Genomic DNA, 25,487 nt, shown 5'->3' with positions numbered 1-25,487 from the left:
GGACCCTCCATACCATCAAGGATGCTCTGGTTGCTGTTGCTGGATTGTTTCATTCCCTGCATTGCCTGATCCCCATTTGGGATCGCAGACTCTGGTAAGGGTCAGTGTGTGCATTGGTGGTGGTTATCTGTTTATCTGTCACAGCTGCTCGTCAATCACCAGTTGCTGCTCTATTTTTGGTGTCCTCTGCTATTGTTACGGTCTTACACTATTTGATTTTTTTTCTGTTTTTGGATGCTCCTAATCTTTACCGGTGACTACTGAGGACCATTTTACATCATGAAGGACGTTCTGGTCTTTGCCACTGGATTGTGATATTTTTCTGCACTATCGGATCCCTATCGGGATCGCACACTCTGGTAAGGGTCAGTGTTTCTTATTGGTGGTGGCTCTTCACTCTATCCATATATCACAGCTGTTTGTCATTTAAACACCTTGAAGATTGAATACGTTCATGCTGCATGTTTTGGACTTTTTTTTACTTCACTTATCAAAGACAATTTATGAAAGATTTTCTGTTTATTTTGGGACATTATTTCTTTATATATTTGTTTTATTGTATTATTAATATATATTTAGCACTCGCTTATATCTTTCACATATGTCTTTTTACTAAGACACATTTTTCATTTTAGCGCAACTCCATTCTCTGTCCTGTATCCTATGAACTAGCTAGACCAGAAATCCTGGGTGCAAGGTCAGCATTGTCCACCCTAAAATGTCATATGAGTTTTGTCTAGACTATCATAACAGATAGGGCAGAACTGAGATCTGATTGGCTATCATAGATTATTCATCTTTCTACCTTCTCACGACATTGGTTTTAGCTCTTGTGAAATGTCTATAAATAAAGTTCAGGAAGTGAGAGGACGGACAAAACTTCTGCTTCTCAGACGGACGGTCGCAACTTTGAGGTCCCGTCTACAATGTCTGTCTTTCTCGCCATCGTGTTGCTTTGTAAGTAGAAAGATCTTTTTTTTTTCATTCTGAGTATTTTATTATTATATTCTGATCGTCAGCTGAGTGTCTTTCCTTTGAGATTGAGTGAAACACAAAAAAAATAACTCATTACTATGAGCCTGTTCCTTTAAACACACGCATTATGTTTGCATCTGCGGTAAACAAAGTATGATGAACCCTCTTCTTCTTCTTCTTCTTACTTTGTGTTCACCATCTAAAGGGGAATGTATGATCTGTCTTGTTCCACGAGAAATACAATATGTTACAATTGTTTAGCACAATCCACTCTCAGTGATGGTGGATTGCACATTGTAGAAATTAGCTATTGGCATCTGGGCAGATCATATTAGAGACTCGTGCTGCTTTATAAGTATTTATTTTAAGCTGTGTTTGTGGTTTTGTCACACAGGCTGCAAGTTTCCCATTTATCTAGATAAGTCAGAACCACAAATGTCATTTTCAGAAGAGCTTTGTTTCAATTGCCATAGTAAATGATGACGGAAGATCTGAGTTCTAAGGAGAAAACTGTAGTAAGGCTGGGGCAATGCTAGGGCATGATACCGGGGTATGTGTCCTCGGTCTACTGCTCCTTGTCTCAAGTCATTGAAATATTGTTTTAAGTTATATTCACATCCACAGTACATCCCAGAATCCCAGTATCTCCATCACTGGACTTATACAGCTTATGAAGGGTTGAGTGGACTGGTTGTTTGTTAGTAAAGGGTAGACATGTGCATTCGTTTTCGTCCGTATTTTTTCGTCCGAATTTTTGGGATTTTCACATTCATTTTAACAAAGGCTAACAAATGCGCAGAATCTGAAATCAGAAAGATCCGACATAAAAAATGCTTTATTTTCGTTTTCGTTGCTACAACATTTTGATACAAATAGAAGATTCGACATGACGCTGACAATAGTGTTCTGAGTCTATCGAACCTGCGGTCGAATGTACCTAACCTTAACTCTATTAGTCCAAGATTATTCTACATAGAGAGGAAAGATTCGACATTATAGAGAGAAAAGAGTCTACATTATAGAGACAGTGTTGGGTAGACCATTCAACAAGAACGATGAAGATTCGACGAAGCAGCGAAATACATACAAACATTGAATCTGTCATTGAAGGCTTATGGTGTCTGTCGAAAGTTCTAAGAAGATTCGACAAGCAGCTAAACTGTACGATGCCACAATCCTACATTTCCAATCAAATGCTCGGCCCATAGGCTATTTGAATGTTGGTTGACTAGTAATAATAATTTATAAATATAATTATTACTAGTCATACAACATTAGAATTCTACTATAGCTTGTAGGCGGAACATTCCACCAGAAATGTAGGATCGCGGCGCCGTACAGTTTAGCTGCTCCGTCGAATCTTCTTAGAACATTCGACAGACACCAAATGACAGATTCAACCTTAATTAATTTGGCTTTTCAGACGAATGCTTTTTTTAACGAAGCAAAATAAATTAAAACGAATTTCGGGAGTAAATAAATTACATTTATTTTTCGGACGAAAACGAAATTCCAAAACGAAATATTTCCGTGAGCACATTTCTAGTAGTTATGTCACTGGAACTGCATAAGGGTGAAGGGGAAGAGTGCTGATTGAAATAAGCTTCATAAAGGAGGTGGTGGTGGGTTGGCTGGTGGCTACGTAAGGCATAATAGAAGTGTCTTGGTAAGGGGGTTATGATGGATTCATGGAAGGTTCTGATGAGTAAATAAACATGCCCACTGTGTAAGGGGGCTTATCGGGTGAATAAAAAGGCCACTGATGCCTACCCAATGGTGGAGTGGCCACATAAGGTCTGGTTGTTTAACCCAACATCTACGAACCACAGTTTGCCACCTAAAAGAGAGTGGCAAATCCAATATTCTTCTGGTGACCTGAGAAAATTGGGATCCCAATATCCTTGTTATAAAAAAGTCAGATTTTTATAACTGAAAATGAAAAATAAGTAAAATGATTGAAATGCATTAGATGTATTTTAATGACATGTACTGTACATAATATTTTTCTAAAAAGTGCATTTTGACTTTTCAGCTTTGAACGTGGGACAGTCTGGTGAGTACAGAGATGATACTGGACAATTTGACATAGATACAATAATACTATAAAAAATAATATTTATTCTACACAAGTGACATACTCATTACATGAGATGTTTTTATTAGCTTAGACTTTCTTTCTTCTATTTTCAACTGGTAAACCAGTCAGTCAGTCCAAGTCAGAGAATCTATCTTGAAGTTACAGGCATGAGAATGAGACAGACCACTGGCAGGGGTGCACTCTAATACAGGAGGCATGTTACTGACCAGATACACAATCTAATGCCCCGTACACACAGTCGATTTTCCCGTCAGAGAAAGTCAGATGAGAGCTTTTGGTCAGGAATCCCAAGCGTTGTGTATGCTTCATCTGACTTTTTCCAACGGAAAAACTGCCGGAAAAAGATGGAAAGCAGGATCTCTATTTTCCCTTTGGGAAAAAATCAGATCGGAATTTCCTATCGTGTGTACAAATTCCGACACACTAAATTCTGACGGAAACAAATTGACACATGCTCAGAAGCATAGAACTTAATTTTCTCTGCTCGTCGTAGTCTTTTTTACGTCACTGCGTTCTTGGCAGTCAAAAGTTCACTGAACTTTTGTGTGATCGTGTGTATGCAAGGCAGGCTTGAGCGGAATTCTTTCATAAAAAGCATCCATGTTTTTTTCCGACAGGAATTCCGCTCGTGTGTACGGGGCATTACTCACACTTTCCTCAATAGCCAGTCTAGGGGTGTTGTTTTTGCTGTTTTTATCTTTGGAGAACTGGGATAGGGTTTAGTGAATTGAGTGGGGTACTCCAAAAACATGGACAAGTACACGTTGAGGACGGGGAACTCCTTTCTGTAAAGCTGAAGCAGAAGTCCTTGCATTTAGCAAACTGTGGATTTGGCTTGTAATAGAAGAAGTTAACAGCACACAAACTTCTTCCTTTTAGAGCAACAAGAGCAGATTCCCTTCTCAGAGAACTAGATAAGACTGAGATCTTCAGGAGCCGATGTTCCCTTTGTACAAACACACAGTTGACTCTCTCTAAATCCCGAGGGGTGACATCGGCCTAAAAGTTTCTAGGATCTCTCAGAACCATCTGTACTTACAAAAAGTTCAGGGACAGTTGGTTGCCTTCTTTTTAACCTCCAAGAGAAAACTTTTCTCCAGTGAAACCAGACTAAATCATCAGCAGACAGCCCCTTAGTCAGCTCTCCTTAGTTTCAGCATCCAGGCCCTCAGGTTGCCCAGCTAAGGCCTACAAACAGCAAGCACTTTTCAGCATTGTCCTGGATGGCAGCAGCCCTTCAGGCTGGACTGATCCTTTGTAGGAAGAGCTCAGTGTCCCAGAGAATTTATACAGACTCCCAGCAGCCTTCAGGTCCCTGCATCCTGAGATTGGCCAGGGCTGTATAAATATTCATACTGCCATTTGTATAGTTTCACACCTGTTCCAAAGACTTCTCCAGCCCTCTGGAAAGTAGAGGTAGTAAATAGACTAGCAGCAGCTGAGAAAACTGAACCTAATGACCTAATTAATCTGCTGCACTGGCTACAGTGAGCAAAACTTAATTTACATAACACAATGATTACAGCCACATGGGTTACAGTGTGACAAGCAAAACTTACCTATCAAAACACACCCAGCTCTACTGATCACAATGAGCCAACAGTAAAGCTATCTATCTAATCCTACCACCTATCTAGGAGGGTGCAACATTGCATTTTTGGGTTTAATATCGCTTTAATGCAATGGTTGACATTCATTCTAAACATTGTGGGTTAGCCAATTTGCACACAAGCGAAATGTATTGTTAATTTGCGTGTATCATAGAAATCATAGAAATGCTTCTTGGAAAAGCCCTTTGTGCTGAGATTTCAATTCAGGTCAAACCCTAAATTTTACTGAAATTACCAAAGTTAAAGACAGTGGTCACATTTGGCCCTTCAGAGAGTTTCTAAACAAGCTACTGTCACCGAGTACTTGGACAGGGTCCTCCAGCTCCCACGGGAAGGATCCAGAAATGCGCCCCCTACCCCACTGATAATACATTGTGTAGAATGGGTGTACCACCTTCCATCTATTCTTTGCCCCTTTGCTTCACTGTGCCCAGGGCAGTTTCCCTCCTGCCCACCCTTTGTCCTGGCTGTCACCCTAATGACATGCAAAAATGGACACAGTTGTGGGTATCCTTGTTCTAACGAAACGTTCCACACTCTGCTTGAGTGCTTTCGTCATATACCGCTTCCTATCAGTCTGAATATAGATATCAGATATTCCAACCGCTAACAACCACAAAACAAGGCGATATTCGTTTGGTTGCTGAACATGGACTGTTTATTGAAAACACAGGTAATACTCGGAACAATTTAAATGGTAGACTGTCCAATCAGCAGTGAGAGCTGTTGGAGGAATTTGCCCCCACCAATCTCACAGCTAATCTACATACACATCCCATAATATCCAAGGCAGACAGACACAATAGAACATTGGAATACAGCCACACCCCAAACGACCCAGCAAAGAGTACACAACAAAATTAGACAATATGCAATATATATATATTTTGTTTTTTTTAGAAAGACCCCTCTCTGTGGCTTGTGTCTTTGTATTTGAGCCTATTGGTGCTGTAAGAAAATGGTGGTGCCACTAGTCCATGCAGACCAAAGGCTCTATTTTTTAGAAGCCTTCCTCTGGCTTGTGTCTCTGTGTTTAATTCTGTTGGTGGGCATGTCTGTCTCCAGTCAAAATCTAGAGACTTGACAATAAAAAAAAGGGAGTACAGATGTGCAGATCAAAGTAGGCCTAGTACTGTTTGCTGATAACCCATCATTGCTAAATCCACTGGAAAAAAATATATTTTTGACCAAAATTTTATTAAAGTAGGAATTTTTCAGTGTTGATACTGGCTGTAAGCAACAAAATGATAAAAAAAAAGTGAACAGCCAAATAGGCCAAAAGTACAGGCTGTTCCGGGAAGCAGTGTTTTTTTTGTAACACCGCATACAACTTTAAGGTAACCCTCGAAAACCATAACAGATTTTAAATTCTTAAGTGAACGGACATTTAACTCATTATGTCCAGGCCTGGCTGGTGTCCATGTAAAGTGGAACCACGTTGTGGAGGGTGGGAATTGGCCATAATGTGCAAGATGCTGCTTAGGCAGTATGATATACTACCAAAGCAGCCCCTCCATCGATACAATTAAGGCGGCCCATCCATTAGGGGCACCCGGGCACCACCCCCTTTTTCCTCGACACTTGTTACAGTGTGACAAGCTAAATGTACCTATTAAAACACACCCAGCTCTACTGATCACAATGAGCCTACACTAAAGCTATCTATCTAAACCTACCACCTATCTAGGAGGCTGTTATATTACATTTAGAGCAACCAGTTTTTTTCTAAAGAACCTGTTAAGAGCCGTAGGCTCTAATAGGCTTTAAAATAGGGTGGACACGGGACGCAAAGCAATGAGTCTGGAGCCCACCCAGGTGTGTTGCAACAGCCAATCGGGAAGCAGGTATAAAAGCCTAGCGCCGGGAGGAGAGAGGTGGCAGAAGCTGCTCCAGGAGAGGACACCGGTCACCGGAGCAGCTTTCCCGAGCCCGCCAAGCTCTTGCCGCCCGTATCCAAAGTAAGGAGAGCAAGTGGTGGTGGGGGAGTATGTTAGTCCCACGGGGGGGCACAAAAAAAGTCACCACTGGATACAATGTCTACAATCTCCATTGTCTCTCCATTGCCACAGCTGACATCTTTACCTGATTATCTTCCGGGTACGGCCATCTTGGAAACCTAACCTGTGAAGACTTAACTCCCACTCATATGCACAGGAGGGGCTACATCCTGGCATTAAGGCTTGCCGAGAATGTACACTGAGCTGAGTAAGTGCGACTCATCTTACAATCAATTGCTAAAAGAATCTTATATGGAAGATAAAGCCTCAGTGGGGTTGGTTTACTAAAACTGAAGAGTGCAAAATTTGGCGCAACGCTGCATTCTAACTTCAGCTTTTTTCAATTAAGTTTTGACTAACCATCCTGGAAGCTGATTGGCTCCCATGCACAGCTGCACCAGATTTTGCACTCTCAGGTTTTAGTAAATCAACCCCACAGAGTCTACTATAAAAAACCTTCCTGCTATAAATTTGTGTATAAAACACTTTAATTCTGCTTTAAGAGAAAGAGATTTGTTATATTTAAAAAATTTGTGAGCAAGACCAAAAAAAGACCAAAAATAATAATGATCTAATTTTTTAAATTAAACTTCTAGCTTTTCATATAGAATTTTATAAGAGGAACAGCAAAATAAAGTGAATTTTGATTTGGATAGAGTAGGGAAGGGTTAAAGTTCCTATCTTGTTTGCCATCTGTGTTCTTTTGGAGAGATGTCTCTTCCTGTCTTATAGACATAAGAGGAAGTAAGAGGAAATCTCCTCCAGTAGGGGAAATCTTGTTTAGACCATTGTCACCACTGTTGGAAGATCTTCTCTTATACCGTGTACACATGGTCGGAAATTCTGACAGCAAAAGTCCGATGTGAGCTTTTGAATGGAAATTCCGACTGTGTGTATACTCCATCAGACTTTTGCTGTCGGAATTTCCGCCAGCAAAAGATTGAGAGCTGGTTCTAAAATTTTCAGATGGGAAAAATTCCTATCGGAAAATTTGATCGTCTGTAGCAATTTCGACTCGCAAAATTCCGACACATGCTCGGAAACAATTCGACGCATGCTCGAAAGCATTGAACTTAATTTTCTCTGCTTGTCGTAGTGTTGTACATCACTGCATTCTTGACGGCCCAAAGTTCAGGGAACTTTTGTGTGACTGTGTGTTACGCAAGCCAAGCTTGAGCGGAATTCTGTTGAAAAAACAACCCAAGGTTTTTCCGACGGAAAATCTGACCGTGTGTACGGGGCATTATTCTCAAAATTTTAGATATCTTTTACTTGCTGTCTCTTTACAGAGTTACACCATAGTTTGTTGCCATTACACAGACACACGCAATTTTAAGTCTTGACATGTTGGGTATCTATTTACTCGCGCAACCTCATATTTAGTATTTTTCCCTAAAAAATGGTGTACTATATTACGTTTGACAAAAAATTGGAACTACCTTCATTTTATTCTTAATGTTTTCATAAAATACTTCATCATTTGGGGGTTTTAAGTAATCTTTCCCTGTGCCCAGGACTATAAACATTCCCATTTCTATAGAGAATGTATTTTTCTCATATAAGATGTGATCATCTCTCTGTGTTTTGCTGCACACTGTGCTCTCTATGTGTTCTGTGTGATCTCTTTTCTTCTATAGGAGGGGCCATCAAACCTGTGGTGACCTTCACACCCAACTGGGAGAATATAATATACAAAGACGATGTGACTCTAACATGTGATGTGCCGTCTACTGTACCAGAGGAGCCCCAGACCTATCGCTGGTACAAAGATAAGAGTCCAATACAAGGAGGTCAACAGAGACTTCATATCATTAGATCTTCAGTGATTCGGGACAGAGGAGATTACCAGTGTCAGACCATCGGTGGTGATATCAGTGATCCCGTCTTCCTAAATGTTACCAGAAGTGAGTGATCTCATCTCATCTCCATCATTACAGATTGTTGGGTGTGAATAGAACAACATAAAGTATCATTTTATTACATTTCAGATTTTGTCATCCTGCAGAGACCCCCATCTGCCATCTATGAAGGAGACCCCCTGACTCTGAGATGTCATCATATAAAAGGTTTTAATTCAACAAACACAAAATTCTACAAGGATGATCAGGAGATACAATCATCAGAATCTGACTCCACATTCCATATTCCTAATATAAGGAGGAGTCAGTCTGGACTCTACAAATGTACTCAACGAATACACCGTTATGATGAGTCACATGAGTTCGATCAATCAGATGTCTCCTTTATCTCTGTGAAAGGTAAATTACAATGCTATGACTTTGTTGTTGAAATTGACTTGAAATTTCACTATGCAGACTGCTAAAATTACATTTTTTTTTGGGGGGGGGGTTTCATGAAAATAATTCTGTCAGCATTGCCCAGGTGATGACATGTCTTTATTTATCAGAAAAGTCCCATCACTGACAGATGGCCCTGTACTTATATATACATACACTCAAAGTGCACCTAGAAAGAGATACGTTTCTTATTTTTTTTGTTTTAAACAAACATTAAAAAATAAAAATAAAAAATGAAGTGTGCTTTCTTAACTTTTATAAGCCTCAAAGCCAATCTTTTCCATAACTGCATCCCCCCCCAAATAAAAAGCATGCACCTCCGAGGTGGATGCACACCCAGCAAACAGAGGCTCATTATGGAGGACAGGACTCAGCACTCATCTGAATAATCCCCAAATTTCCATGTACAGCTTTGATGCTAGATCCTAGGCTATGGGGCTGTGTGTTTTTATTGATGCACACAGTGTAGGGAGACTCAACACTAGTCCCTGAATGCAAGGGTGGCTGCAAAGGATGCTGAAAGAGAAAGGAATCACCCAGAAACAAAAATCCTGGGGGCAGTGGTCATGGCCCCAACTAAAACTGGAGCATAGGCAAGGCCTAAAAGATAAGCTGCATACTCAGTAAGAGATTAAATCCGCTGCTGAAAGTGTTAAAAAATAGAGGATGTAGTAATATCACTTTAAAGCCAAGAAACTGGAAATATAACTTATGCCTTAACCGAGAACCTGCTCGGTAGCTTTTTTTTCCCTACACGCGGTCGGGTTTCCCCGACAGGAAAACTGCCATGAGAGCTTTGGTCGGGAAACCTGGCCGTGTGTATGCTCTATTGCAGTGTTTCCCCATAGGAAACTTTCGGGTTAAAAAACGCTGGGAATCCCGGCTGGAAAAAAACAAACATGTTCTAATTTTTCACGCCGGGATTCCCAGCGGTGTTCCTGTCGGGAAAACTGCGATGGAGCATACACACGGCCGGGATTCCCGGCCAAAAGCTCTTATGGCAGTTTTCCTGCCGGGAAAACCGGTCGTATGTACGAGGCATAAGAAATAATATGTGAAATTGATAGTAGACTTCTAAGCCCTAATGCTATCAAGTAGACCTATTACCAGCCTTCCCTTGCAGAACCGGGGTACTGAGCCCACTTCTGTCTCAGGACATTGCCCATTTGAAGTCTGTATGATTGTGTTGGTTTCCTCCAGTGTCTCGGTTGACCACTCACAATCCTAACATGCAGGTAGAATAGGTGACAAAACTGATCTAACTGGGTTCTCAATTACTGTAGTAATACAATAGATCCACTCAACCAAACACTGATTATTCCATGTCCATTGCACAGCATTGTGTGATTGTCAACATTTAGATTATAATTAATGCATTCCCATCATTTGTCATTTCTAACAATTTCCTCTTCCAGAGCTCTTCTCTCCTCCAAAAATAAAAGTGACCCAGTCCGGTGTAATCGCAGGAGATGAGATGATGGTGACATGTGACACCAGACTGGATCCACTCAGAGGCGGCACAGAGCTGCATTTTGCCTTTTACAGAGATGGACGGACTGTGCAGGGATACAATGTAACTGATACATACAGAGTGCCGTCATCTCAGCTGGAGGATTCTGGGAATTATACCTGTGAAGTGAGGACGACGTCTGACACTGTGAGGAAGATAAGTGATGGACTCCATATCCAGATACATGGTGAGCATATGAAATGAAGTCACCATTGGTTATGTCCGATTGCACACTACATTTAGAAACTCATACTCTTTTTACTTTTTTATCCATTCGTTGACCTTCAGAAGTAGTTTTCCTACTGACCGATCATTGTCATCCTTTTCTCTTTCAGTTCTCTCTTCTCTGGAAATAAAAGTTACCCCGTCCAGGGTAATAGAAGGAGATGAGATGACAGTGAAATGTGACACCAGACTGGATCCACTCAGAGGCGGGACAGAGCTGCACTTTGACTTCTACAGAGATGGACGGACTGTGCGGGAATTTGTAATATCCAATACATACAAAGTGCGGTCAGCTCAGCTGAAGGATTCTGGGAATTATACCTGTGAAGTGAGGACGGCGTCTGACATTGTGAGGAAGATGAGTGATGGGATCTATATCCACATACATGGTGAGGACATAAACCTAAATCAATGCTTATGGTTCAATTAGACATTTACCTTATATACACTTTTAATTTCTTTATTCCCTGACAGTCACATGTTGAGGTAATAGGAATCATACTGACAATCATTGTCATCCTTTCCGCTTGCAGAATTCTTTCCTCCAGAAATAAAAGTTACCCCGTCCGGGGTAATAGAAGGAGATGAGATGATGGTGAAATGTGACACCAGACTGGATCCACTCAGAGGTGACACAAACTTAAAGTTTGCCTTCCACAGAGATGGACGGGCTGTGCGGGAATTCGGTATTTCCAATACATACAGAGTGCAGTCAGCTCAGCTGGAGGATTCTGGGAATTATACCTGTGAAGTGAGGAGGAGATCTGGCTCTATGAAGAAGAGAAGTGATGAGCTCTATATCCAGATACATGGTAAGGATGTAAAAGTGAGTCAATGAGATCTCCAGGCATTGGCAGAAAACACTTTTAGCTTTCTGAGTGTCCCGTTTATGGTGCCACCAGATTAGTTGCAATGCCTTCTGGAGTCTAAGGGGAGATTAAAAGCATTATAAACATTCATACCCACACCTTGCGTTTTTCATCTGAATAAGATGTGTGTTGAATACTGTGGTGTCTTGGTGTCATTTGTTGACCTGCACACACAGCCTATAGTAGAGGAAATATTTACATTCCAGTGTCAGTATCTGTTTGTGTTAAAACATGCGGCATGGCATTGCACAGGTTAAAGCATGACCTCTGTCTGTAGTCAGAGAACTGACACTTCCTGTGAAAGAACTATATATCCCTCAATCCTTGGTTCTCTCAGTCTAGTGCTTTGCAGATAAGTGACACACAGTAATTAGATCTGACACAGACACAAACAGACAGAGCTATTAACAGAGAGATTACCATGCAGTTTTCCATCTCATTATCACTCCCACATTTGTGATGCAACACATAGCAAATGGTGAGGCATGGATTGGATGCTGTGTGACCGGACACAAGAAGTCACCTCTTTAATGGCTAGAGACAAGCTAGGTGAATAAATACATGGACATAAGGGGATTGATCGGCACTACAAATTGCAGTTACAACATGTGAGCTCATCATTACAGATGAGGCAAACAAACAGCAGGGGGGAAATTCCACATAGTTAAAACCACATAAAACATTTGAAAGCATAAAATACATTTATGGGAACACATGTTTCGGTTGACCCTGACTACAGTCCACTGAAGCCTAGCTAGCTTTGTGCTGTTTCCAGAGATCAATGTACAACATCCAAATCAAAGTATTATGTTTGTTGGCTGTGCTGAGAGCAGCCAAGTTCAAACCAAGCTTACAGTAGTGTCAGAATCCATGAAAGGCAAGAACGCGGTGACGTCGCCGCCATCTTGCTGCACCATACCTATGCCTATGAAGTTACCGCTAATGCATCAAAGTCATTTTGAGCATGCGCGGGTTTCCACGGCAACAGGTAAGTATACACACTCTCGGGTTTCTCTGTGTAACAATACGCCAAATTAGTTTCAGGTTTATGAATCGCAACTGCGGAGACTTCTCAGGTTCGAACCCAGGTTTCACTCTTAACTCAGTTAAGAGTTTGGGTTCTATCATCACAGCCTCAGTAAAGTAAAATGCTTATTCCAGCATAAGCAACATAAAAGTAAATCTTGGTATTAATGGTATAGAACAGGTATAAGGTTAGGTGTAGCCGCAGTACTGGGACTGCACACTAGAGGTCAGTAATGAACACAGGCATAGAAGCAAGCAGGTAACTGGTATGTATAGTAGGGTGACCAGACATCCCCAGTTTCAGGGGACAGTCCCCTGATTGAGGACACTGTCCCCGGACCAAGTCTGTCCCTGGTTTTGTCCCCAGATTGGATTTAATAGGGGGCAGGGGCAATTTCAAAGACAGTCAGTGCAGAATTAAAATAAAAAAATTTGAATTACACACCCCTGTTCCGCCATGCCTACTAGCATAGGGGGGGTTGTATTTTTCCCATTATCTGTGCCCCTTTCTGATGATCATGTGCTGGTTGGAGCGGAGGGAATATTTCTTCAGTTTTAGGCGCATGCCCATTCAGCTCCGCTCGCATGTTCTTCTGCCTTGGCTCAAATCCTGGCCAGCCACCTGCCTATCTCCTTGCCTTCCCTGGCGGAGTGATCTTTCTCCGCTTCCCATCCAGTAGTACCCGGGGCCCGAAGAGTAAGACTTGAGAGGCTATGAGGCGGGCGGCGACGGGCAGAGAGTTGCTGATTTTTGCCATTGCTAGTAAAGAAAAAATATGTCCCCGGATTTAATTTTTAAAATCTGGTCACCTTAAAACGGAGTTCCGGCCACAATTTCACTTTTTAAATATAAATACCCCTGTAATACACAAGCTTAATGTATTCTAGTAAAGTTAATCTGTAAACTAAGGTCCGTTTTGTTAGGTTGTTACAGCATTTAGACACTTTATAAAATAGAAATTGACTGGGGCCATCTTAAGTGTGGGCATCATGAAGCCAGACTGTATGACTTCCTGGATTTCAGCCTTGCAAATCTCGCACATGCTCAGTGCTGCACAAGCAGTGTCAGATCAGGTTTCAGCACCTGTGCTGTCCAAGTCACATGATTCTTTGAGACTGGGGAATGCACAGACTCCTGGAAAGTTACACCCACTACATTCCCAGGAGTCTGTGCGGTGTAGGTTAGGAAGCATTAAGCACCTAGGTGCAGGAAGTGGGAAGATTAACTATTCTGCCTAGCAACAACACTTTGAAGGCATCTAAAAAAAAAAAAAAAAAATCGTAAAGGACTAATGACATTTTTTTAAAACTACTGATGTAATGTTATATTTATGGGTGGAACTCCACTTTAATGTATAGCAGTGAGCATAACATGTGAGCTGCAGTTCAAACTTGAGTGAAACTCCTTAGTACTTTAGCATAGCAGTGAACATAACTTGGAAACAAGCGGCAATTATGGAGATCAGCGTTTAGTAATTGGTTTCTATAGCAGAGTACTTGCGGTTGCAGATAGCTGTGCATGAATGTGCGTCCTGGGAGCCTGGACCTGGTTGATGAGAGCGGTAGCTGCAAACAAGGAGTCCTGGTGATCCAGTTCAGGAAGCTGGAGCTCAGTTCAGGTGAGTCTGGAAGCCCAGCTGACAGTGGCGTTCTGTCAGCAATAGAGGAACACCTTCCTGTCAGTGCTGGGAGTTTAAATAGGCCGCACAGGAGCGAACCAGGAAGTACCACTAGGTGGCGCACCTCCGCAACCACCGTGGGGAGCAAGGCTGCAGGAAGTGAGAGGCTATTCAGGAAGAAGGAAGAAACAAAGAGAGTTGACTGGGAAAGAAGCAACTATAGTTGCACTTAGTGCAAAGTTATTGGTGTGACGTTACACTCGGCAGGAAAACTGCAGAGAATCTCACAACAAGAGAAATAGAGACATGTTTCTCTATTTTTCTCGTCTAGATTCTGGGCAGTTTTCTTGTCGAGAAACCTCAAAGCCTCGTACACACGCTCGTTATACTCGGCAAGAAAGCTCTACCAGCAGTTTTCTTGCTGGTTCTTGCTGAGTAAACCGAGCGTGTGTACGAGGCTTTAGGGAAAATAAATTCTAAGTGGAAGTATGAAATAGAGACTTCCTACTGAGATCAGGTGATCCATCCCATAATAAAAAAAAAAACTGCACCCTAAACATCCATCTCAATATGGGAGCACTGGGCAAATGCCAATTTACACCTAATATAAAAAACATTATGGGCCAGATTCAGGTAGAATCGCCTTACTCTGCGGCGGCGTAACGTATTACATTTACGTTACACCGCCGCAAGTTTTACGGGCAAGGGCTTGATTCACAAAGCACTTGCCTGTAAAGTTGCGGCGGCGTAGCGTAAATCCGCCCGGCGCAAGCCCGCCTAATTCAAATGGGGCGGGGACCATTTAAATTAGGCGCGTTCCAGCGCCGAATGTACTGCGCATGCTCCGTCCCTAAAATTTCCAGACGTGCATTGCGCTAAATGACGTCGGAAGGACGTCATTGGTTTCGACGTTAACGTAAATGGCGTCCAGCGCCATTCACGGACGTCTTACGCAAACGACGTTAAACTTCAAATTTTGACACGGGAACGACGGCCATACTTAACATTGGCTAGACCACCTAGAGGGCAGCTTTATCTTTACGCCACGTATTTTTACGGAAACGGCGTACATTTACTGCGACGGGAAAAGCGTACATTCGTGAATCGGCGTAACTAATCATTTGCATATTCAATGCCGACCGCAATGGAATCGCCACCTAGCGGCCGGCCTAGAATTGCAGCCTAAGATCCGACGGTGTAAGTCACTTACACCTGTCGGATCTTAGGGAGATCTATGCGTAACCTGATTCTTTGAATCAGGCGCATAGATACGACCTTCGTATCTCAGAGATACGACGGCGTATCAGGAGATACGCCGTCGTATCTCTTTTATGAATCTGGCCCTATGTTCCTAAAAAGCATCTCTAAATATTTATGACCCAAAGTATGTTAACTCTTCCCCGTCACAGCTATATGAGTTTGTTGGACATCTCATTCCAAAGCCATGACCATTGATGTTGAGTTGGTCCCCCTTTGGAGCAGGGCTGGCTTAATAGCTTCATGGGCCCCTGGGCAAAGTAATGCTCTGGGGCCCCTACAATGATGACAGTACAGGTAAAAAGTCATTAAGTAGGTAGGAGACAGACTGCCTCCCCTTTGCATCTATCACTCTCAGTGCCATCATGGGGCCCCCAATTTCAGGGCAGCATGGGCTCAAGGACCAGCTGCTTTGGGGAAAGTGCAGGGGCCTCCCATGCAGCTAGGGCCCCTGGACAGTGCCCAGGTGTGCCCTCTCATTAAGACAGCCCTGCTTTGGAGCTATAGCATCCTATACTCATCTGGGAAGGCTTCCACAAGACATTTTGAACATGTCTTTTGGAATTTGTGAGGTCTGGAATTGAGTAGGGTTGAGTATATGGCTTTGTGCAAGACATTTGAGTTCCTTCATACCAAACTGGTCATACCATGTCTTTATTGATCCGGCTTTTGTATGCTGGCACAGTCATGCTAGAACAGAGAAGAGCCATCTGTAAGCTCTTTCCACAAGGTTGAAAGTAATATAATGTCCAAAATATTTTTTTACACTGTAGTATTAACAGTACCCTTCACTGGAAACAACTGAGCTTAACCACTTCCCACCGGCCGTACGCGTATATGCAACCTCTCGGCGGGTGGGCTTTAATGCTGAGCATCTGCATATATGCGTCCCCTATGTAAACACTTTACTGTGCTGAGAGCGCGCTCCCTGTGAGCTCCCAGCACAGTGACCAGCAGGTCCCCGAATGCTCCCAATGCATACTTGCTGTCCAATCTTGTGACCATTGTGATTGTCAATACATGACCATAAGGCCCGCCTCCGCCTCCTGGCATTTAGAACCTCTTAAAGGGCTGGGAGGTGTCTGCAGGAAGGGGTTAATCATTTGGACTCACCATACTTTAAGCCATCTAAGTAGGTAGGATGGTAGAATGTCAACAAACATTTGGCCATACAATGTATTTCATTATGCTTTACATACCGCAGTTTATACCAGTTGATCCTTGTTTTCTGAAATGTTCCTCTGGACAACACTGTGTCAGCACCGTGGTCCGGGGTTTTGACTCTCATTGTTCAAAGTTTTTCATACTGACCCTGTGTTTGTGACAGTCTTAAAAGAGAAGTTTGGGATTTTTTTTTTAAATCATACTTAACTAGGTGGATGCAGCATCGGTCTGAAGCTGCATCTGCCCCCATCCGGCTTTAAAACTGATAACTGAGTGAACAGACAGCGCTGATTGCTCCATTCTTAGAGCTCTGTGAGCAGAGAGCTGGTGACTGTCAGTCATCAGCTCTCTTCTCTGCCCACCCCCCCCGTGCTCACTGGAACTCTAGGATGTAGAGGGTGCTGGCTCAGGCTCTGAGCAGCTTGCTGAGAGCCTAAGCCAGGTGCCAGTCCAGAGTCCAGGCAACGGGTGGATCCCGACTGTCATGATCAGGCGTCAGGCTTGAAGACTAGTTGCTATAGCAGTTGCAGGACTACCACTGACCAGCAGGATAGGTATACAGACAGTCACCCCACCAGGGTGTGAGCTAGTTAGGGTCCAGTAGCGGAAGAGCAGATAAGGATTAAACAGCAGCGTGGTCAGTAAACAAGTCGAAAGTTCGGTAACGAGTAGTTGCAGGTTGGGATCAGGCTGTAGAGTAGTCAAGGAACAAGCCAAGGGTCAATCACGAGTGGTAGCAAAATACAGACGGCAGCAGGGAAGTCAAGAGAAAGGCATTGGCTGAGAAGGCACAATAACCTGGCAAAGAGGAAGTAGTGAAAAAACTTATATAGGAAGTTCATGGGAGGAGCAAGGAGTTCAAGGTTCAATAGCAATCAAGACACAAGACAGGGTTGTCCAATGGATCAGATAGGATTGCCCAATAGATCAGGCAGGGAGTTGTCCAGCATCCCAGATGGCTCAGTGGGAAGAGTCAATGCCATGACACAGAGGTCCCAGGTTCGAGCCCAGGTCCTGACACTGACCATACTGTCACGACCTTTCCCCAGCCTAAACTGGCTCATGATGTTAGCTGACAGCGGACTTCCGTCCACTGTCTGCTGAAATCAAGTCACAGGAGTGCAGAACGAACTGCAGCTTTGGCTGTACTTCTCCTTTGACTGTTTAGTCTGGCTTCCTCTCATGGTTCAACAATATAGTAGAAGTTTCCCTGGTTTCTGACTAAAATTTGCCCTCATAATTCTATGTGACAATGCACTATAGTATAAGCACCACTAGGGTAGGAACTCCTGTAAATGATTCCATGTACTCTGTAAAATGCTGTGTTATATGTGATATATACGTAAATGTAGTAAATAATGATCTCCTCCTCCAGAGCTCTTCTCCCCTCCAGAAATGAAAGTGACCCCGTCCAGGGTAATAGAAGGAGGTGAGATGACGGTGACATGTGACACCAGACTGGATGGCGGCACAGAGCTGCACTTTGCCTTCTACAGAGATGGACGGACTGTGCGGGAATTCAGTACATCTGATAACTACAGAGATGGACGGACTGTGTGGGGTTACAATGTATCTGATACATACAGAGTGCGGTCATCTCAGCTGGAGGATTCTGGGAATTATACCTGTGAAGTGAGGACGACGTCTAACACTGTGAGGAAGATGAGTGATGGGCTCCATATCCAGATAACGCAGAAACACGGTGAGCTTGAAGAATTTTATAAGCCTCTGATCTGTACATGTTCTGTCTCTAATATCACTTTATACAAAAGACATTCCTCCTGAGACCCAGTAGTTTGTCAACTTGCTGATTTGAGAAGATCCACAGGCAGTGTTAACCCACCAAGATGACGCAAAATCAATTGTAGCTTATTCCAGGCTCCAGGATGTTTTTCTTTTTTTTTTTCTTGCAGGTCGAATTTTTTTTTCTAAAAGCCTTCTGATTCTCTAGAAAGAGAAACTAACATGGCACACAGAGAATGGAGTCCCTAGCTAAGGGCTGATATATCTAACCCTATAGAGATGTAGGGTCTACAGCAGGAGTCTCAAAACTGCAGCCTGATGGCCAGATGTGGCTCTTTGGTAGCCTTTATCCAGCCCTTGGGGCACCATTCCTCCCACTGATTTGAAGCACTATTCCTCCCACTGACACCAACAATGGGGTACTATATCGTCCACCGATACCAATGAGGGGATACTATTGCTCCTACTAATAGGAGGAATACTCCTCCTCCTATTGACCACCAACCCTGAGGCCATATTTGTTCTCACTGATGCCGGGTCTGTGACATTTTCTTCCCCTGCTGGCCACAAACCGACCCTCCTAAAGTCTGAAGGCTAAAAAAGGGTCCCTTTGTTTGAAAATTTTGGAGACCCCTGATCTACAAGAACATACCAAAACTCAATAAATGACTATAAACAGAACGCTGTGGCAGTACAGTATAATTATACATTGGTAATATAAAAGTACACTATCTGTATAAGACAATTCCAATCCAGCATTATCAGAACAAAGGAGTCTACAGACATTACAGAATGTTCCTCTGAAGATTTTCATTTAGCCAGGTCATGGTGGTGTCAGTGAGTCACATTTAGCTAGACTTTTCTAAAAGGGGTTGTAAAGGTACAACTTGTTCCCCCTAAATAGCTTCCTTTACCTTAGTGCAGTCCTGGTTTCATGTCCTCATTGTTCGTTTTTGCTCTGATGTTGCTGTAATTCTGCTCTGTTCTGGACACTTCCTGGTTGTCTGTTTCCTTTGGACCACAGTCCTGGGAACTTCTAGTTTCGTTTTCAAACCCTCACTTCTCTATGGCTCTATACAGCACAGAGGGAGCATAACATGCAAAAAAGAAACTGAAACTAAAGGTACATTATATGATTGTTTTTTATCTATTTTTAATTGTTTTTTAAAGGAATCAGTTAACTATTATGTCTCTATACCCTGTAAACAGTCATTTGAGCAAAAAAAAAAAATATTTTCCTTTACAACTCCTTTAAGGTTATTACAAGGTATGGTGTTGCATTAAATGTTACCCCAACTTTTGTAAAAAAAAACAGCAAAATAGAGATTATATACAATTGGTACGCAGGCTATATTGTAATGTAATGTTATTAAAAGTATTTCTTTATACTCTGCAGTGCTGTAAATTTTTTGTGAAGTTCAATACATCATGTTTCTTACAGATAAAGAATTACCCGTGGCAGTAATCGCTGCGGCTGTGATTGGGAGTCTTGTGGTCATTGTCATCTCCGTTGTTCTTATCTGGAAATGTAAAAAAAGAAAACGTTTTTTACATCAAGACCCTTATCAAGCAATAAGTACAACAGGTAATTAGAAATTCAGCCATAGTGCCATCCTGATCATACAAAGAGCAATGTACAAATTCTCCTAGTACAAATCCTCTCCCCCAAATCCCCCCTCCTAGTCCAAACCCCCCAAATGCCCCCTTCTAGTACAAATTCCCCCCCAGTACAAATCGACCCCTGAAATACACCTGTCTTAGTACAAATCTTCTTCCTCAGATCCCGATTCTAGTACAAATTCCCCCCATGCCCCCTAGCTCCTTCAAGAACTGCTCATATCCCAGAAATGTGGGTAGGTAATCAAGCCATGTACCATCCAATCTAAGAGAGGCCCTGTGTAATCTGCCATATGGAGGAGTGCTGTTATGATAGGAGGGGGTCCAGTATTTTTATAACCACTGCCCACCCACCAAAGATGGTCACGGAGGTCATCCAGGGCAGCAGCATCCAATCAGGCAGCTGCTTATCCTGATGACACGGATGGAGGTTCACAAGGAACCTGAGTTCCTCCTGTCTTCCAACGTCTTGCATGGTGGTAAAAAAAAAAGCACTATCTGTGTAGGGAGTTCAACCTACACCTGTCTACAAATATTCCTCACCTATTAGTAGCTTTAAAATGAGCTGAGGGTTCCGTGATGATCAAATCACTACAAGTGGCCTTATGCAATCAAGGGATCTTTAGAGTGTTAAGTGTAGTGCATTTAATAATAAGAGAAAGGCACTAACCCTGGCCAACCAAGTAGAATACATTTGACTGGTTGTATTGAATTGTAAACCGGTTACTATGGCCCTACTGCCCTAAACAATATGAACTTTGTATTTAAAATATAAAAAAAAAACTACTTTATGAACACAATAAAATTGAGTTTAGGCAGGAGAAATCAGCTTGTTTAACAAGGTAATGAAAAAAATATATATATAATATATGTATATTTAATAATATTTCATGTGGCACTTTTATCAGTGCTGAAGGATCATCAATCATAATTAATGAAGGCAACTGATTGACATGGGTAATTACATTTTTGATTTTATCTTTTGCCTCATGAAATTATATTGATTCGTGAAATGGCTGTCTTTTTTTAAAAGTCTTTGCTATTTATTGGGGCTCCGTGGGGGCTCGTCCGGGATGTGTTCATGTCTCCTGGTAGACTATATATATATATATATATATATATATATATATATATATATATATATATATATATATATATATAAAATCAAACTTTTATCAAAAACCTATAAACATTTACAATAAAACTTTTCTTTCATCTATGAAATAGAGAATTTAAATATGTGAATAAAAATTCAATCTTTGTTTTTAACCCATATATACCGTACATTTAAATGGTGTATCTGAAAAATTCAAAATCATTTAATATTAGAAATTAATTTAAAAAAATTACACAACCATAAAAATCAGACAGGTTAGTTCTCACTTTACATCTCAATGGTCTTGAGACAAATGTCTGATATTGATTATTTACAAAGGGTATGGCACTTTGACCAAGAATGGATTCTGTTGATGCCATTGTAATTTTATACATTTTTCCTATTATGAAATCTCCTGTTTTTTGTCCTCGAGGAAATAACACAGAACCCGATCCTGATGTCTGCTACACGTACCTAGATATAAGTCGACTTCCCAAAGGTGAGTAGTCATATTTTGTGACAATGCCATGTTTGTCAAAAACCTATCAATGTAAATATCAAAATTATGCTTCTCTAGAGAAGGAGAGGACATTTAGAATAAGTTATGTCCTCCATTCAGAACCGAATTAGGGAAATGTATTCTAATAACTCGTGCAAGTCTCGCTGTCATCATAGTAAGCTTAATTTATGCTTATGAATTGAATTAATTGAACTTCACTTATATTAGCTCAAATGACTAATCAGGACAAGACTGTGATTACCAAATGCATTTTTATGTTCTTAAGTTCTTATGTTTTTAAGTTCTATAATCCAATAGTGTTGAAATAGTGTTGAACCACCACACTGTAGCCCAGTACCAGGCCACGGCCTACCTTCTCCTGGGCCTCCAGTCACTTGCAGATCCCTTCCCCTCCCACAGTGCCTTCCAGCTCACATTGAATCCCACAACCTCCCATAGTGGCCCACAGTGCCCCAGGCCCCAGGTTCCCAATTCGCCGCAGCACCCTCCCGGTTCTAAATTCGCAGCAGCACCCCCCCGGTTCTCAATATTTGCGGCAGCACCCCCCCCCCGGTTCTAAAATTCACAGCAGACCTCTGCTCCAGGGGCCCCATGCCTGAAGCTGTGTAAGGGACCCCAAAATTCCTGATGGCGGCCCTGTGTGTGAGAAGAAACTTTTTTCTTTACAGTTGGGGCACGGAAGGTTTTGGAAGAATTTTCTGTACCCTGATCTCAAAAAGGTTGAGAACCCCTAATCTAATCACACCATTTTTGCCAACAAGAATATATAAAAGTGATATGTTGTTATTTAAAATAATAATTACTGCTCTTTGTTTTCTTATTCCCTTTAAAGGTGCTAGAATTAAACATGTAAGTATCCAACATAAACATTTTCTTTGTAGAACTATTGTGTTGCGTTTGTGATATATACAGTATACTGTATTTATTGGCGTATAACACTATCTTTTTTACCCTGAAAATAGAGGGTAAACTGTGCCTGCGTGTTATACGCAGGGGGCGGTAGAATTTTTTTTCCTGAAACTTCCCTCTTAGGCCGGGTACACACGAACAAACATGTACGGTGAAAGCGGTCCGTCGGACCGTTTTCACCGTACATGTCTGCCAGAGGGCTTCTGTACGATGGTTGTACACACCATCGTACAGAAGTCCGCACGTAAACAATACGCGGGGCGTGTCCGCGTCGTCGCCGCGACGATGACGCGGCGATGACGCGGAGACGTGGGCGGGCCTGCCATTTAAAGGCTTCCATGCATGCGTCGAAGTCATTCGACGCATGCGAGGGACGGCGGGCGCCTGGACATGTACGGTAGGTCTGTACCGACGACCGTACATGTCCGAGCGGGCAGGATTCCAGCGGACGGTTTTAAAACACGTCCAGGAATATTTGTCTGCTGGGAAAAGGCCCGGCGGGCAAATGTTTGCTGGAATTCGGCCCGCTCGCGCCCACACACGACCGAACATGTATGCTCAAACTGGCCCGCGGACCAGTTTCAGCATACATGTTTGGTCGTGTGTACGGGGCCTTAAAGTTAGGTTGCGTGTTAAACGCCGATAAATACGGTATATATATATATATATATATATAGTGTTCTGTTAGAATCTGTATTAGAAGTATGGATGATCCGAACAACCCCTGGTTCGGTTTGCAGCAGAACATGCGAACAGGCAAAAATTTTGTGCGAACACGGTTATAGTCTATGGGACATGAACATGAAAAATCAAAAGTGATCATTTTAAAGGCTTATATGCAAGTTATTGCCATAAAAAGTGTATGGGGATCCAGGTCCCCTTAGTCTACCTGTAAAGTGGCACATTTGTCCATGTTCATAACAGTCCCGCAGCAAAATGACATTTCTAAAGGAAGTATACATAAAAAATCATTGAAAAAAAGCACAAAAAATATTTTTTTTTTTGAGAGGACACTTCTCAAACAAATGCCTTGGAAACATTTACACAAGCTGTTCTTCAAAACAATGGGAACATAGATATTATTGTTGTTTGTTGGTTGGGCTAATGTCAGTTGGTAGATATTAAAGTAATATTATTGACTTTTTATTTTTATTTAGATAACAAACATGTAATACTTACCTACACTGTGTAATGGTTTTTCACAGAGGACCCTTGATCCTCCTCTTCTCGGGGTCCTCCGCCTGCACTCCTGGCCCCTCCCTTCTGCCTAGTGCCCCCATAGCAAGCAGCTTGCTATAGAGGCACCAATGGTGGGGAGCCAATGCCTTCCACCACTGTCTCAGCCAATGAGGAGGAAGAGACCCAAGAGAGCTGCTGCTCTCATGCACATCTCGAGAACGAGATGGGGTCAGGTAAGTATTTGGGGGATTCCCTGTGTTGGGAGATATACGCAAATATGCGGCCCTACGGAAAAAATCCCAGTCCAGTGGAGCCCCATATTTGCGTAGGTAGGCCTGAAGAGATTAAATCTTATCAGCCCTTCCAGTTTTCTTCTGTGAACCCTCTAAAGTCTTCAATGAACACACTGTGATAGACAGACCGACAGACAGATAGATTGACAGACAGACAGATAGAAAGATAAACAGATAGAAAGACAGACAGACAGACAGATAGATAGACAGATAGAAAGACAGACAGATAGACAGATAGACAGACAGACAGACAGATAGACAGATAAAAAGACAGACATATAGACAGATAAACAGATAGAAAGACAGACAGACAGATAGACAGAAAGACAGACAGACAGATAGACAGACAGATAGATAGAAATACAGACAGACAGATAGACAGATATATACTCGTAGATTATAGAATTGTAAATGCATGATAGCAGTGTTCCTATAATACTAATCCATCAATATTATCTGTTTTAATATTTTCCAGGAGGATCTGACTGTTACATACGCTACTGTGAATAATGCAAATATCTAAGAAAGGATACCGGACCCGGAATGGATGATACCAAACTCTGCATGTTTCCATGGATGATATTGGAGCTTCCTGTCAAGTCGACCAATCCAGAAGGGAAAAAAAAAAACCTCTATCAAAGATTATATGAAACAAAGCTGTGTCAGATAATTGTATTACCAACCTTTAAATTCAGAGCTTTTTAAATGTAGCCAAGTGCTGGCTATATCGCTTTTGCCATCATGGGACATTCCTTAACAAAGATTACACTGAGCTTTGTTCCCTCTAGTGCCTAGCATGGGGATTATGGCATCATTTCCTGATGATAGAGAGAGAGAGACCACTACTGAAATCAGAGGATTCTATGGACCTGCTGCTGCTGCTGCAAACTACAAGTTCCAGCTGTCTGGAAAGATGAGGGATTCTTGGTGAGGAGAGAAATAGAATGGTCTGGGGAGAGGCTCGCTCTCTTGGGACCCCGGCCTACAGCTGTAGAGCACGGACCAGGTTGCTCTTGTGGATGTGAGTGGGCACCATGGCCTGGACGTCGCGGAGTGTTTTTTATAAGTGAGCTTTATTCCTGGTGGTAAAACCCCCGCTACCCGGTTTCCATCTGTAGTGTGGCTATCCAGGGGGCCTTTTTCATCTACACCGACACAGATGCTGCTGAATCTAAGACTAAGCGCTGTTTGTTAGTGTGAAACACGTCAGTTCTTCTGTCCGTTCTGATCTGCTGTGACATGTATCTTTGAATTTTTGAAGGCAAAAACTTTTTTTAGAGTGCGGCTGTCCAGAATTTCTTCCCATTTGCATTGTTACATGCATTGCCGGCACCTGGGGCTTCTAATCTGGAGGAGAGGCTTTTACCTTTGTTTGACCTCCCTGGAGCGGTGATATCCCTTTCTCTATCTTGTCAGGTAACCAGTCGGGCATCTGACTGCAGGTCCTACTTGAGCCTGTTGTGGACATCCTCTATCCAAGAGC

At 42.3% G+C, this 25,487-nt stretch overlaps 3 protein-coding genes across 3 annotated transcripts; all 3 read left to right on the top strand.

The window, feature by feature from the left end:
- The first annotated feature begins 845 nt into the window (after nt 1–845).
- On the top strand, nt 846–8,932 carry LOC120920532 (low affinity immunoglobulin gamma Fc region receptor IV-like). Its single transcript, XM_040332664.1, has 3 exons — nt 846–957; nt 3,008–3,028; nt 8,318–8,932. The coding sequence occupies exons 1-3, from the start codon at nt 927–929 to the stop codon at nt 8,590–8,592; spliced, it is 327 nt and encodes a 108-aa protein (XP_040188598.1). The 5' UTR covers nt 846–926; the 3' UTR covers nt 8,593–8,932.
- A 1,464-nt stretch (nt 8,933–10,396) lies between these two features.
- Nucleotides 10,397–11,640, top strand: LOC120920530 (Fc receptor-like A). The gene is made up of 2 exons (XM_040332663.1): nt 10,397–11,101; nt 11,246–11,640. The coding sequence occupies exons 1-2, from the start codon at nt 10,879–10,881 to the stop codon at nt 11,548–11,550; spliced, it is 528 nt and encodes a 175-aa protein (XP_040188597.1). The 5' UTR covers nt 10,397–10,878; the 3' UTR covers nt 11,551–11,640.
- Nucleotides 11,641–18,028: 6,388 nt separating this feature from the next.
- LOC120920529 (Fc receptor-like A) lies at nt 18,029–24,977 on the top strand. Its single transcript, XM_040332662.1, has 5 exons — nt 18,029–18,349; nt 19,832–19,975; nt 21,537–21,602; nt 22,456–22,472; nt 24,480–24,977. Exons 1-5 carry the CDS (start codon nt 18,043–18,045, stop codon nt 24,525–24,527), a joined length of 582 nt encoding a protein of 193 aa, XP_040188596.1. The 5' UTR covers nt 18,029–18,042; the 3' UTR covers nt 24,528–24,977.
- Nucleotides 24,978–25,487: the final 510 nt, after the last annotated feature.

Source organism: Rana temporaria, chromosome 13 (assembly GCF_905171775.1).
Source record: "Rana temporaria chromosome 13, aRanTem1.1, whole genome shotgun sequence".
In the NCBI taxonomy this organism is placed as follows: Eukaryota; Metazoa; Chordata; class Amphibia; order Anura; family Ranidae; genus Rana; species Rana temporaria.
The sequence above is the reverse complement of the archived record's forward strand: the minus strand, read 5'-3'. Positions and strand labels throughout refer to the sequence as shown.